The sequence below is a fragment of the Brachyistius frenatus genome, unplaced genomic scaffold (genome assembly GCF_029030835.1).
Source record: "Brachyistius frenatus isolate BFR_SWC_R1_liver_20210118 unplaced genomic scaffold, ASM2903083v1 Contig_442, whole genome shotgun sequence".
NCBI classification, from domain to species: domain Eukaryota; kingdom Metazoa; phylum Chordata; class Actinopteri; family Embiotocidae; genus Brachyistius; species Brachyistius frenatus.
The window spans coordinates 119,193-134,219 of NW_027211041.1; the positions used below are offsets into that span (position 1 = coordinate 119,193).

At 40.7% G+C, this 15,027-nt stretch overlaps 1 protein-coding gene across 1 annotated transcript in view; it reads left to right on the plus strand.

The window, feature by feature from the left end:
• LOC138637209 (seizure 6-like protein 2) overlaps positions 1-14,157 on the plus strand; it is a gene marked incomplete at its 3' end in the record, with an annotated part of 86,388 nt that extends 72,231 nt beyond the window's left edge. The window contains exons 2-3 of the mRNA XM_069725727.1: positions 7,607-8,074; positions 14,024-14,157. Of these exons, the coding sequence (XP_069581828.1) occupies positions 7,607-8,074; positions 14,024-14,157 (602 nt within the window). The remainder of the gene's footprint in view (positions 1-7,606; positions 8,075-14,023) is intronic.
• Between the last annotated feature and the right edge of the window lie 870 nt (positions 14,158-15,027).

Consider the following 15,027-nt stretch of genomic DNA (forward strand, 5'->3'; position numbering starts at 1 on the left):
TCTGGGAAGGCTCCATTCTTTTGGCAGTGTGTGCTCACATTTTGAGTCAATTTCTTGTTTGAATTTGCACCATCTCTCATCTGCCAATTAAATCAATCAGCTTTGCTCCAACCAACCCCACCGAGGCACACAGCCATGTCGGATTGGACGAAGAGAGATTTAAAAAGAGTCATTCAGGAACCAGTGTGAAAAAACGGTGATTATTACTTAGCCATATTCGTGGTTCTGTCATCACTCAGCAGAGGGTTGACCTGAATGCAGACGTGCTTGAAGATGATGGTAACATGCATCGTTACCTCACTCAGAGTTTGTTGTTCATATACATACTTTTGATTTGTTTGGTGGTTGTGCTTTGAAACCAAAAGATTACAATTTCAATTGAACTTATACTGAAGAACATTTCAAACACGGTAATTAGTAATTAGTAACCTATTTGTGTTTAAAAGTAGCCTTCCCAACACTGGTGACATCACAGCAGTTTTATAGTAAAAACACAACATCGAGGGACTACTATCTGCAATGGAAAATGAAATCCAGAACCGTGCCTGGTACCGAAAGCGAGTAGTTGAGTAGAGTAGATCCAGTGCTGGAAAACTGACATCTACCTGATTCAGCTCAGTAACACCGACACTATCGGGAAGAATTCACACCTTTCATTGTGCTTCCAATCAAAGCTAAAAAGAACAACGAATGTGCTGAACAGATTCAAACATGTCCTCTTAACATATGCTTGAGATGTCAGTTTCTAAAACTAAGTGATGCTAAGTCTTGATTTTAAAGTTTCATCTGGTGTTTTACGGGCACATTTCCCATTTATCTATACTATTTATTAAACTGGCATGAGAACAGTAGCAGGAACTACTTTAATGATACATTTGTGGATGTCTGTGTCCTCATGCTACTCTTAATGTTTGGGTGATTGCCAATCAGAATTAATTTTGTTGTAAGAATATTGAAATATTACTGTTTGATGAGGATATTGTTTGGAAATGAAAGGAATGTCAGTGGAGGAACTGTAATGAGCACTCATTTGACTGGTTGAGGCAGGACTGACAGCTGAACGATTCACCGATTAAAGAGAATCACAAACAGTCTAATTATAAGAAGTTGACTCCTGGATGGAGTCAGGCCCTAATAATGGACCTCATAAATCAATGCAATGCGAATTGGACTTGATATGCAATTTGATTGGCTTTTAAATGGCACTTTTACATCTTATTATTCTGATTAAACACCATGTCTTCATTAAACATTATTGATCTATAATGGAAATAAATTATTTGTTTGTTTTTAACAAGAATTAATTTACAAATCAGACAAATAATTTATGTAAAAAGCAGAAACTGTCAGCAGCCAAACATCACTGAACACCACCAGTCCTTCTAACTAAATGTCAACATGCAAAAATACACCAAACAACAGTTCTGAGCAGCATCATATTTTAACAGAACCCTCCCAAATCTTTTCAGATCACTTTGTCACAATTCATGTTGGTATTTTCTGATCTACAGCTGCTATGGTTAAAGTTTGGGAGGTTTCAGAACCAATTATTTCAACAAGTGTGGTTTTGGTTGCAACCGGTACTCCATTAAAGTTAGTGACAGATCAGGCTCACGGTTTAAAGAAGCAACTGACCTCTTCACTGAGAGCTTCTGTTGCTCGCTGGTTTATGGAAGGCTTCAATGTTGTGTACTATTATTAGCACATCTTTACGAGCACTAACAAAACAATGATATGCAATAGAACACTGAAGACTAGAGAAGTGAGATGACCTGATTTGATAGTGGAGCACCTTGATGCATCAGTATGCGTTAATGAGGAAAAACTGGAACACAAGCAGGATACAAGCACGTCTTCATGATGCAGAGTTTATATAAATACCAAATAGTGTGTGTGACGTCAGATGTAATAAACTGAAATATTAGTTCAAAACATACATGACAGGTACACGAACATGATACAGAAAACCAATTACTATGGAGATATTTGCTGTTTCAAGGCCCTGCTGAGCTGTTTTCTGGGGGACGTATCTCAAGATGAGGCACTGAATACATGAATTTCTTGATGCTGTATACATTTTGCAGAACATACATGCTATGCATAAAAGTGATGATATGTCAGTCTTTGTTTCAATAGATTTGAACATGTTTTTTTCATTGTTCCTTTGATTTTCTCCTGATCTAACATGAAAATTGAACATCAAGGCAGACAATAATAGTCTGACTCATCTTTTTCTTTTGACTTAAACTGTTGTTCAACCCTTCCTTTTTGTAAACATTATTGAAGCTGCAAAAAAAAAAAATCCCTGCATTTATAACTATATTTTTCTCACAGTTTGATGTGACATGTCAAGTATGTTTCATTTTAGCGTAGTTATTCATTTAAGCTTTAGTAATTTACCAAGAGTGCTGACTGTACACATATCTGAACATGTGGAACAAAAACGTGTCTATAATCTAAATATAGAAGAAGTTCCATTCAGTGTGCAATAAATAGCATCTACACTTTTTTGTCTGTCTGACTTTATTAGACAAAAACCAAGACCACGTCTCCAAACACATGATTAACTTTGATCCAATCAAAACTCAGAGTGTGTGTATTACCTTTTACACCTTTTACACCTTGCACCTGCAAGGTGAAGACAAAACTGCAGTCAGTCATTTGGGAGGTCTGTCTCATTGCTTATTATTATTTTTTGTTCTAGATTTATATGTCAATGTGCTTGATTGTGTGCAAAAAACTGTATGCGTTTGACAAGTAAAGTGCTGGCTGGGAAATGGAAGAGATACAATAAAGCCTGATTATTTGAAGGAGATGGCTATTAGCCAGCAGAGAGTCAGAGCTATTATGGTGGAAATGACACATTGTTAAGGAAACATAAGACTTCCCTCAGTGGATGATGGCCTCCTGAAGGGGTCTCAGATTAGATCTCACAGGTGCACTTGGGAGGGCAGTCCTGATTATTGCAGTGGCAGAATTATAGCGGCTCATCAAATCTCCTCAGGAAAGAATATTGAGTCTTATTACAGGGAGGGAAGAAGCCACTGATGGGAGCCATTTATGAGAATTGTTTGGGTTGTACGTTTTTGCTTTTTACAAGAAGTCTCCAGTCTGATGAGCACTTATGCACCACTCCACATGAATATATATGGATAACATTCACCTTTGAAAGATGGAATGAGTTTTCTTGTGAAGGAATGTGTCTCCATCCAGGACCATGAGACAGGTCCTCTGTGCCTGGATGTCAGGATGAAATACAGCGAAGCAGAGAAGTGAACAGACCGAGATAAAGAGGGTGACTGAATTTTAGATTTATTCTGTGGCCATAAAGTTATACTTTGTGCTGTCAAAATCACTGCAGCGCCGTGAAATAAAATTCATATTTCAAGTGTGCGATGAATCAGTGGCAGAGTCTTTGGAACCTGCTCTGCTGAATATTTGAATTTTGGTTTATTTCTTCTGTTGAACAGACAAACAAGGTAACAGTTTACACCTAACATATACAGTATACACCTATACACATTCAGTTAAGATGAACAGTTTACAGAAGAAAAGTCCAGTACTTACAGCAGAATGCCAATAGAGACATCTAAAGAACTGTTAAATTCAATTCAGTTTTCTTTATATCATATTAAATCAACATCAGTCATGTACAGACATTGTAAATTGCACAGTTGAGACCATACTTTCACTATCTGTCATCAGTTTGTCTTTTTGCCTTATCCTCATCACTATATCTTTCTGTCCTTTTTGAGGTTTTTCCTGTTCATTTCCTGTTTTATTTTGGTCACTCACTTCCTGTCCTCGTGTTGTCTCACCTTTGTGATTGCCTTCCTGCCCTGATTGTTTCCACCTGTGTGTAATGATCTCCCTGCCCTCCTGTGTATAAGGTCTACATGCTCCCTTCCTCGCGTGTCATTGTTCTGTCAGCTATTGTGTGTCGGCTCGTCTCTCCAGAGTTCCTGCCAGCATTTTGGGAGTGTTTTTATGCTTTGACCCTCTTTTGCCTTTTTGGATTTTGCTGTTCCCTCCTGTACATCTGTATTGTATGAAACTAAGCTTTTGGATTGTTCCCTTGTGGTTGAATTTAGATGTTTGGACCTCTGTTATTCAAGTGTTTATTTGTGTTTTGGTTTTGCACTTGAGTCAGTATTCTAACACCCCAACACATACAGTGTTATAGAAAAAAAAAAAATCCTACTTGAGCGAGAAGACTGCAACAGCTAACGGAAACTATAAACTTTATCAAAAAGGAAAGTTTCAAGGTGAATGTTAAACAGGTGATAGGTCCACAGGAGAGGAGACTGCAAGTTAAAGGCTCTGCTTCCACTTCTGATTTTGGAAACTCTAGGATCTACGAGTCGGCCTGAACTCTGAGTACAAAGCATGCATTGGGGTGGTATGAGGTCTCTAAGATGGGATGGAACTTGGTCATTAAGGGCTTTATATGTAAAGAGAAGGATTTTACATTTTATTCATGATTTTACAGGGCGCTAATGAAGAGAAACTAATTTGGAAGAAATATGATCTGTGTCTAAATCTTGACAGAACTCCCACTGCAGCATTTCAGATCAACTGGAGGCTTGTCAGACTTACTGGGATGTCCTGATAATAAATAATTACAATAGTTCAGCCTTGAAGTATCAAATGCATAGAGAAGGTTTTCAGCATTACATCAATATAAATCATTGAAATAATGTATTTTTATATTGTGCTACAGAATACAGGTAATTTGAGCAAATCCGTTTTTAATAATATTGCATAATTGAATATCGTGAAATATTTTGTGACGGTCCAGGCTGTCCGCTCTTCCTTTCCGTTTTGCTCCCTGTGCTTTCTGTTGTAGGTGATGTCTCCACCCACTGCTTGGCCCTGTCCTTTTACCTTGCTGTTGTGGGGCTCTGCCTGCCCTTGATTGGTGACCAGCTTTACCCGAGAGGAAGTTGCTCCGGGGTCACTAGTACAGAGTCAAATGTCGTGCAATGTCACGCCGCAAAGCTAATGAAGCTTGCGTGCCTTTCATGACGGAGGGGTTTGTGTCTCTGGGGGATGCAGAGAAGAAACTGGTAAAAATCTTGAGATACAGGTAGAGTACAGAGTTTAATTTTGGAAGGGTTATTGCCTTTTTCATCAGATACTGACACTGGTGAGATGACTCCAGTAGGTGGTATTAGTTTGGTTCCTAGCCCTGTGCCGCTGCACCGCTTCAACTTGTTCTCTGGCTTAGTTGATGGTGAAGTGGTCATGGGACTGTGTGATTTGTTGCCAGTGGAAAGGGGTAGACATTATCTTGGGGAATGACTTTACTGAAGCAAGAGTATGGAAGGATGTTCCACCACTTTTGGCAATGACAGCATCACCTCAGTGCGCTTTAGAACCGGATGAGTGTGAGAAGCACCCACATCTTTTCCCTGTTTGTGCAGGACCCTACGAAATGAGCAGGTCGAGCTCAGGAGAGCGTGAGGAGTCCACACAAGCTGGTTCTTTACTGCTCTCTTTTCAGTGTGTAGTCTCTGACAAGGTTCAGGATAAGGTTGTGCTCTGTCCATGGCCTTTGCCATCGGTCAGTAGAGGAACTGATTGCAGAGCAGGCTCTAGATCCCATGCTGACCCGTTTGTTCAAGTTGGAGAGCAAACTAGAAAGGTTGCAAAATGGTTATTTTCTACAAGAACGCATGCTGATGAGAACTGGACTCATGTAGTTGACAATATAGAGATGGATCAGATTACTCGGGTGGTGGTTCCATCCAAATTCAGGCAGTTGCTGTTGAATCCTTCATGATAGCATTGCTGGGCATTTAGGGGTCCAGGAAACCTATGATTGTGTACTGGACGCCTCGGCGTATTGTAAACTGTGTCACACTAGTCAGATGATGGGCAAATCCAGCCAGAAGATTAAGTCAGCTCAGGCCGAGTATTGTCAGTTTGAGGAAGGTGATCAAGTTTCAGTCTTGTTGCCTTTAGTAGTTCCCCCCTTTCAGTTGAAGTTTAGTGTGCCAGATACAGTTAAGAGCCGTGTGACTGCGTGTGGTTATTTGATTGATATGCTGGACCGGAGAAAGAAGATGTAGTCCAGGCCGTCCACTCTTCCTTCCTGTTTTGCTCTCTGTGCTTTCTGTTGTAGGTGTTATCTCCACCCACCTGCTGTGCTGATGTGTTCTGTTTGGCCCTGTCCTTTTACCTTGCAGGCATGGTTTCCAGTTTAGTTGTGGAGCTTCGCCTGCCCTTGATTGTTGACCAGCTGCACCTGAGAGGAAGAGCATAAAGCTAGGCTCCCTCATTGTTTGCTTTCTCTCTCTCTCCACAGACAGCCGGGCTCATGGCAGCCTTTGACATTTTGTTGAGTTGTCTTCTGATTTTTGCACTAAAATGTTGAGTTAATCCAGTTTTACTGTGGACCTCCCATCATTGTTATGGCCTGAACGACCTGCTCATAACAGTTTAATTAAAAGGAAAATTAATTTTCTCGATACTGCTGTGAAGTTGAGTTTAAAAACTAGGCAAAGTGGGCATCTTCTCGGGAACCTGAGGCCTTTAGGTGGCTTTGAAAATTAGTGCAATGCCCTGCGTTGTAGGTGGGCTTAGTTTGAACAGGAATCTATTCATAAAAACGTGTTAAGGTGATATTAAACTGGCATACAGAGGATGTGGAATCAGGTGGTTTTCTAATAAAGGAGCACTAGCTGGTTTCTAAAACTGTTATGTGTATTCTATTTAATTTTTGTGCAGTAGAGTCTGCTGTGTGCTCTGTACCTGTACTTGGAGATAGTAGAATGTTAATATGCACTGAGGTTGAAAAGAACGGGCTCTAGGGTCCACTTAATAAGTTAAAGGCCACTTAGTAGGGCAGATGCTGGGTTGCACCTGAAATAAACTAGTTTTTCAACCACATTTTAAAGAAGAAAGTCTTTGTAGCTGCTCTGATTGGCCACATTCAAAAGTGGGGAAGAAGCCAGCCATGACACGGATGGCTAGGACAAGAAATTGTACAAATGGGCGTACTTTCCCGTTTTTGCTCCTCAATGGGATCCATACCGTCTTACATCGTCATACATCTTAGTAGCTTTTTTTTTTTTTACCAGAAAATTTAGAAATTGTATATACTGCCCTGAAGACAATAAAGTGATAGAAAAAAAAATAGAAAATCAGTTTTTAGTGAATAGTAAATGGTCTTTACTTATGGAGCGCTTTATCACCTTAGCAGTCTCTAAGTTTTACACCGTTTTCCATTAACACACTAATGGAGCTGAGCCAAGGTGCTCGCCATCAGGAATATATTCACACACATTTACACACCAATGGTACAGGAGTGACTTGGAGTTCAGTGTCTTGCCCAAGGACACTTCGGCATGTGGACAGGATAAGCCGGGGATCGAAACCACAAACCTTCCGATTAGCTGCCCTCTTTACTCAAAGGATTTGCCATGACCTAAGGCTGTTTGCTGTAAATTCTCCATTTATAAATTAAAAATTAGATTGGCAAGGTGTTGATGGCTGTGAATGGAGATGTTTAGAGCCAGAAATCTCTGCCCCTGCCTGGTTGAGTGCTGATTAAGTCTGTGGTATGAATCAACATCCATCTAAAATTCTCTTTCATTCTCTGCAGCCTCTGTTGATGGTCCATCTATCACCCTGGAGAGCAGGACCAACCTTCACTCCACCACCCAGGAAATGGGCAGGAGGCTCCCTGTGGTCACCACCGTCCCTCCGGTCAATGTCCCAGATCACCATGCGGTCTACAGAACCCCCCCGCAGCACCGGGCCCCACTCGTCCCTCATGGTCAGCCCAGCTACTTTGAAGACAGCGGAGGATCCAGCCCTCAGCCCACCTCCTCCACCCCACCGTCAGGAGCTGCGCTGGATAACAAAGATGAAAGGGCTGAAAGCGCTAATATGAAAACAAGCCTCACTGTGCACACATTAGCAGCCAGCAGCAGGGTCTTAAAAGATCCACAGCTTTCTACCATCATTCCCTCTGCTGCTACTGCTGCGAGGGCGGAAGATGCGAGACCAGGAAGTGACAAAGAGGAGACCGAAACCACCACCACCACCACCACCACCATGCAGAGTCCAGGTAAGAACACTCTTATTTAGACAAATCATAGGGAAAAATATTCAGTCTTCATAAGTACATGCATTGTGCAGTTGCTGTCAGGTAAATAGTCCCTCCAGGATTTCGCAGTTTTCTGGTGATTATGATCAAAAATGTGTCATTTTGCAGCAGATTTTCTCAAAGATTTTGATGTAATTTGTGGAGTTTTAAAATTTTTTTTTTCTTTTTGCGTAAAATTGTGGGAATTCTAAAAAATTGCAAGTTGAGAAAACATTTTTTTTTTTTTTTGTAAGCACTACCTCATTGACTCTGTAGCAGCCAACATACAAAATGAAGGTGGGCAGACAGATTTTTATACGAGGGGCTACAGATGTCGAGCCTTCTGCCACATACTTGGCTGACACCCTCCCCTGGATATGTCCTAATGTCACTGCACCAGCTGGGCCAGCTCCCAGGATTTATTCTGACGTCGTCCGAAATTCTGGATTAGCAGCTGAGGCCGCTGCACCTGCCGTCCCTGGTGACACATTGTACTGGGGCGAGGCCCAAAACATCAGCCAGGACTCAGTTTGATGTTGTCTGCCGCTGAAGCAAATGCATCAGGAACACAACTCCAACGCTCACTCCACCACTGGAACTCTCCCTGCACAACAGGTACGAGCCACTGGCTCAGAATTAAGTGTGTGATAACACTGAGTATGTGGGAACCAAGGAAGCTAGTTATATTACCAGCAATAAGTCTAATCGAAGCAAGAGAAAAAAGCACCAAAATCACTGCCAGACCGACAGCCAGAAGAAACACTGAAGCCAGTCAGACACCAGACACTATTTTAATAGGGGACGCCATCACCAAGCACGTTAAAATGGCAAAGACTGAAAATCTGTGCATGGCTAACACAACTGTCAAGGAGTTAACGGACCTACTCCCAGTTATCCTCTCAACTCGTCCAAGAAGTCTGAGGGTTCTGATCCACATGGGGTCTTTGGACATCCTGCGAACAAGACTCCGAAAAAATATTTTACACCGCGGCTGAAAACACTGAGTGACTATCAACCGCAAGGTGTGTTTATTTCTCGACCAATTCCTACTTGCAAGAAAGGAAGTGAATCATTCAGTCGACTCCTGATCCTGAATACATGGCTGACATCAACATGCTTTAACCATGGGATATGTTTTATTGACAATTTTAACACTTTCTGGAAACGAAAGGAGCGTTTCAACCTGATGGAGTTCATCTGAACTTCACTGGATCCAGACTTCTTGGCGCCAACCTACGTCATGCCCTTGGCGTGCCCGGCCAAAACAAGATGAGGTCAAAGGACAGATTGATCTCTCCCCCCACGCAGCACACACAGGACAGAGCAACAAACATGGCAGCACACACCACTCCAAACTATGTTCCTTGTTGAAACGTGGCTTAACAACACTACTGGTGAAGCAACTCTGATAGAGGCTTGTCCTCCTAACTATAAATTCTATCAGTCAGTTAGACAAAACAAGAGAGGAAGAGGGATCACAGTTTGGGTGTAATGACATTGACCTCTGTGAATTTACATCATTTGAATATGATCAGTGTATCGGCCACCAACGTACTCGTCATTATTTCTGCAGGAACTCTGAGTTGATCTCACCAGGTATCACCAGATATGATAGGTTCATTCTGAATGGACACTTTAATATTCATGTAAATAACAAGAATGACCACAAAGCTATAGAGCTTATAAATGTACTTGACAGCTTTGAAGAGATCCAACATGTAAAGGAAGCCGCCCACCAGCATGGTAACACCCTGGACTTGGTGATAACAAGAGGGTTACACATGGATCATGTTTCTGTATGTGAATTACCTATCTCTGATTGTCACTGTATATGTTATGATGTGATTGCAACCATGCCAAAGACTAAATGGGAGAGTCTGGTTCAAAAGAGAGTCCTTGATGGGAGTGCTGAAGCAAAATTCTGAGATCAATTGAGCCATACAGTCATGAGTGCTCTTTAAATGACATGGTTGAACACTTCAATAACACTCAGTTGTCTGTTTTAAATTCTATTGCTCCTTTAAAAGGTCAGAAAGAAGTCGACTGGTCGAATCTCCCCATGGTTCAACAATAACGGTGTGAAAGAGAACAAGAGAAGTTGTCGGGCAGCTGAAAGAAAGTGGAGGAAAACTGGACTCGGTTAATTGATATAAAAAGAAGCCATGACTTCCTATAACAAAGCAATACATCTGGCAAGAAAGGATTACTTTTCTAAAATTATTACAGAGAACTTGGGAACTAAAGAATATTGTTCTCCACTATTGAGCAGCTACTCAACACTAGCCCTGGCCCCCTCCAGGTCTCAGCATCAAAATGTGAAGAACTGGCACTGTTCTTCAGAGACAAAGCCATTTCAATCAGAGCCAGTGTTGTTACTTATGTAAACACAGACAAACTCCAAAAATCTTGTAACACAGATGCAGCCATGGAAACATTCATCTCTATCCCATTAACTGAGCTTTGTAAGGCTCACCTGGTATAATTTCTCCACTTCCTGTATTGACCCGATACCAACAGTGTTTTTTTTTTTTTTTTTTTTATAAACAGGTGTTCAACAACATTTCAAGTCATGCCCTCGAGATTATAAACACATCTCTTTAAACAGACATTTTCCCAGATGCCTTCATAACAGCTGTAAAATCATTACTGAAGAAATCCAACCTCGATGTCAATTCATTGACCAGCTACAGGCCAAATATCCAACCTTCCATTTATTAGTAAGCTACTTGAAAAGATAGTTTGAGTACAAATAAACTCCTTTCTTAAAGAAAACACATCAGTCCAGTTCTGGCTGCTCTGCACTGGCTGCCTGTAAAACACAGGATTGACTTTAAGCTCCTCCTCCTACAAACCAAGCTCTTAATGAGCTCGGACCGAATTCCATCACTAACTCACTGATTAACTTTGAATGTGAAGACCACATTCTCCACAAACCCTGTCCCTTCCTGTTGTTCTGGTTTCTTCTGGAGCCCAGAGTTCTATTTGGTGATGAGAAAACAGGAGCAGAGCCTTTGAGTTATTTTTGTTAATAGTCAGTTTTGTTTGAAAAGGCTTTCTTTATGGTATAATACATGATTTCGTGGAGGGACTGAATATAGATACTTCCTTCCTATACTGCCTATTTGAAGTATTACTATCATTATTTTCCATTACAGTATATTAACTGTGCACAACAACCTCCATAAAACTTAGCCTGTGAAAAGACAACCAAAGATTTTACCACATTTCTCTCAAATGCTTCCATAGCCTTAAAGTGCATAAATATGTTAGATACTATTCTTTACAGTAGTTTATATTATATGCGTGTGCTGGGTATTTCATTTGAAACATTAAACAAAACATTATCTGAATTTGTCACTTAATTTTTAATATCGCCATAAAATGTGGTCTGCTAAGTATTTTTTTACTTGGTCTTTAAAATATGAGATCCAAACATCACAGCAGTCCTCTCTATACAAGACATCAAACATAATTTGATTCTTTTGATAGTACCCATGCGGCTTTCACATGCTCAGCTAATATCTAGCCTATTTGCATTGCTCATAATAACATGACCACAGAGCTAAAATAAAGTACAACTGCATCACTAACCTGAGATGTCCAAACGGGGACCGCAGTTGAACACCCCTGAGGGTATCAGATGGTGGAAATACATATCGGGGTGGTCATTTCTTCTGGACTTTGCAAGTCAGGAAGAGCAACGTGGGAGCAGCTTCATTAATCAGTTCATCTGTGTGCAGGTTGACAGCAGGGCCAAACAAACAAACAGTACTCTGCCCAAAACCCCGGGAATACAGACATCTAGGCAACGAGTGAACGACAACACTGCAGCGCTGCCAGAGTGGACACTCCCCAAGGGGCTGATGGGAGAGAGAGGATGTTCGTCATCATTCACTCTTTAGCTCAGAGGGGGATGAAGGTGGGAGACCGGAAACCGTCTGAAATGTCACTGCAGGGATGAGCTGCTGAGAAAGGCCGCATGCATCAAACAGAGTCAGGTTAGATTAATGGATGCTGGGTCGCTCTGTTTGACCTTTTCTAAACAATACTAATGAACCATAACATGTGGAGATGTTCTGGGTTACATTGTGTAATATCTGCACATGGTGACCACAGTCTGATAAAGACACCTAAGCATCATGGTGAAGTTGAGTTCTACCTCTCACCTGATGTCAGAAAGTTCTAGACCAGAGCAAAGATCCGTCCCTCCATGAGACTCCTGAGGGACGAATACAACTTCAACATGCTGACAGTTGTCTGTCACCCAGCAGAAAAACTGTTGTAAAATAACTAACTAACACCTTATTATGTCACAACAGTGTGTTAAAGGTTTGGCTAAGTTTTGGGGAAGACTGCTTTAAAATAACTTTGTTGAGATTAAAGGATTTTTGTTGCCATGGTTACAATAATAAACATGCCATTGTCAACATTGACGACCTTTTCATTCACCCCAACATCTTTCCAATGGCAACTTTATAAATACGTCATCTGACTTCCTCCTTTGTTCCTTTAATAATTACAATTAACCATTAGAGCGTGCTGTAATTTGAAATTTGCTGTGATGACCAAAGCAGTGTCACAACTGATAGAGGTCTCAGAGAAATGCAACTCCAGAGGGGTGTACTACGATTTTTATGAGGTATAGATTAATTTCATTTGTTCTTTTTACTGACATCTGGGACTGATCAATGCACTAAAGCATTGCACGTGTTGCCCACTTATAAGATCTGACCATAAACACGCCTACCGCTTTGAATTATGATTTTATGTTTATTTCTTATTTGCTCCTCAGTCCGTTTGACTCCTCTGGGGCTGCAGGTGGAATGATGAGACTAAAACATTCATACATGTCATGAGAATACATCTAATACATTCACACAGTCATCAATTTTTTTATTTTCACATCCTTCCAAAATGTAGCAGCTGCAGATGGGCTGCTTTCAGTTTGGATTATGTGTTTAACTTCATTATAGTTTTTTAAGATTATAGTTTGCTCCTCGTTTTTAAAAGATGTGGCTCTGCTGTCAGAACACTTGTCCGTGTTTGTGATGGTCAGATACTACAAACACCTCTTTTATGTGAACGCATTCAGAGCCGAAAGCAGAAAGCGTTAACAGAGAAAGCTGATGAACCACCGTCGTAGTACCGATTATCTCCGACTGACAGTTTCAGCTTTGTTGAGCAGGTGTGTTGAACTTGCTTGGTAGTACACCACTCAGATCAGCTTCTTCCCAAATGACCTCTGAGATATATTTAGAGCATTCAGCATCACTTGACCTGACACAAAACAAGTAACAACAATTAATGTAACAATATTTACTACACAAAATACCAATAATACATCTAAAGCTTTGCTGTTATGACATCACCCACATGATGTATTCAAATAGGATCACATGTTCATAGTAGGTGGAAATACGGTCTAAAATTCAAATACGTTTTACTGACAGCACACACAACAATATGAAATATTTGATATTGCTATGAATAACATGTTTATGTTAAAACGTGAAATTTAGATAGAGAAGGACTACTACACCATCAGGCTCCTTCTGGACCACTCAGCTCTCTGTCCATGAATTTTAACAATCCTTTATGAATGCTTTTCAAAACATCACATCATATGGTTAACATTAGGGATATGCATGGATATGATTTAAAAAAAAATAATAATAATAATTCTAAATCACCCATTAAAAGCAGTTTTAATGGCTGTGGTTCATAATTAGGGTTCATTATGACCACAAATCAAATCATGAGGGGAGAAGCATCAATAAACAGCCAATGGTAAAGCAACATTAGTTTGCACATGGAATATGAATGAATGTGTGTGTGTGTGTGTGTGTGTGTGTGTGTGTGTGTGTGTGTGTGTGAGTGTGTCCTCGCTGCTTTCATTCACTCATTTTCATGCTTTTGTTATCGCCCCTGCAGTTCCCTGCCAGATGAACCTCACTGGGCCTGAAGGGTACATCAAGGCTCCTCCACAGTCCAGCTCTGCTTTTCACTCCACCATGGACTGCAGTTACATCATCACCGTCTACATGGGCTACGGAGTGGAGGTCCAGGTAAGAACCACTTCTACATCCACCCAGTTTATGTAGTCCGCTTGATCCAAGTCTGGGGTCATGGAAAACTCACACTTATTATAATGACTGCTACTATACATATTTGTTGTGTATAAATGGAAAAATGACATACTATGTGGTCTCAACTGTGGCGGTTCTTTATATTAATAATAATGTGAATAAGTGAAACCTTGACGAAACTACCAAAGTTTCACTTCTAACATTTGCCTCTGGCAAGCTTGTGTTGAGGAATCCTCATTCCTGAATACTAAATGTGATCAAAGTAAAATTAAAAAAAGGGGTTTCCTTCCCTTTAACAATAAATTAAAAAAATAGGACATATAGGACAATTAAGACATATATCCTAATGTTTAATTAAATGTACATTTAAACTTCCACTCAAGTACTCACAGTTTTCTCTTTCTATTAGTGTCTTTCTCACTAATCCCAGTTTTTAAGAAGATATTCAGGTAGTTATTTTAGCTCAGCAGTTAGTGTTGAGTATTCTTTGTTCCTGTCACTGTCCTGCTTTCTCCTGCTCGGGGTGTCTTAGGTTTAGTTATTCTTTTGCCTCCTTTATTCATAATGGTACTAGTAATGAATAGTTTGTCTTTGCTGTGAACCTATACAAAACTAATTGTTAGCTGCTATAGTTAGCCAACCCTCTGTATCCGATGGGCGCCGAGCCAGCGCAGTTTTTCTCCCCCGAGCAGCCGTGAAGTGAAGCCGGGCGACTGTCCGAAGCAGACGCCCACCATTCATCACTGAGCAGTGTGAGGGAGGAGAGATGCAAACACCGGCGTGACTTCAGGGAAGAAACAGGTTATGTAATGGAACAATAAGCTACATGAATATAAATGATATGGTCTC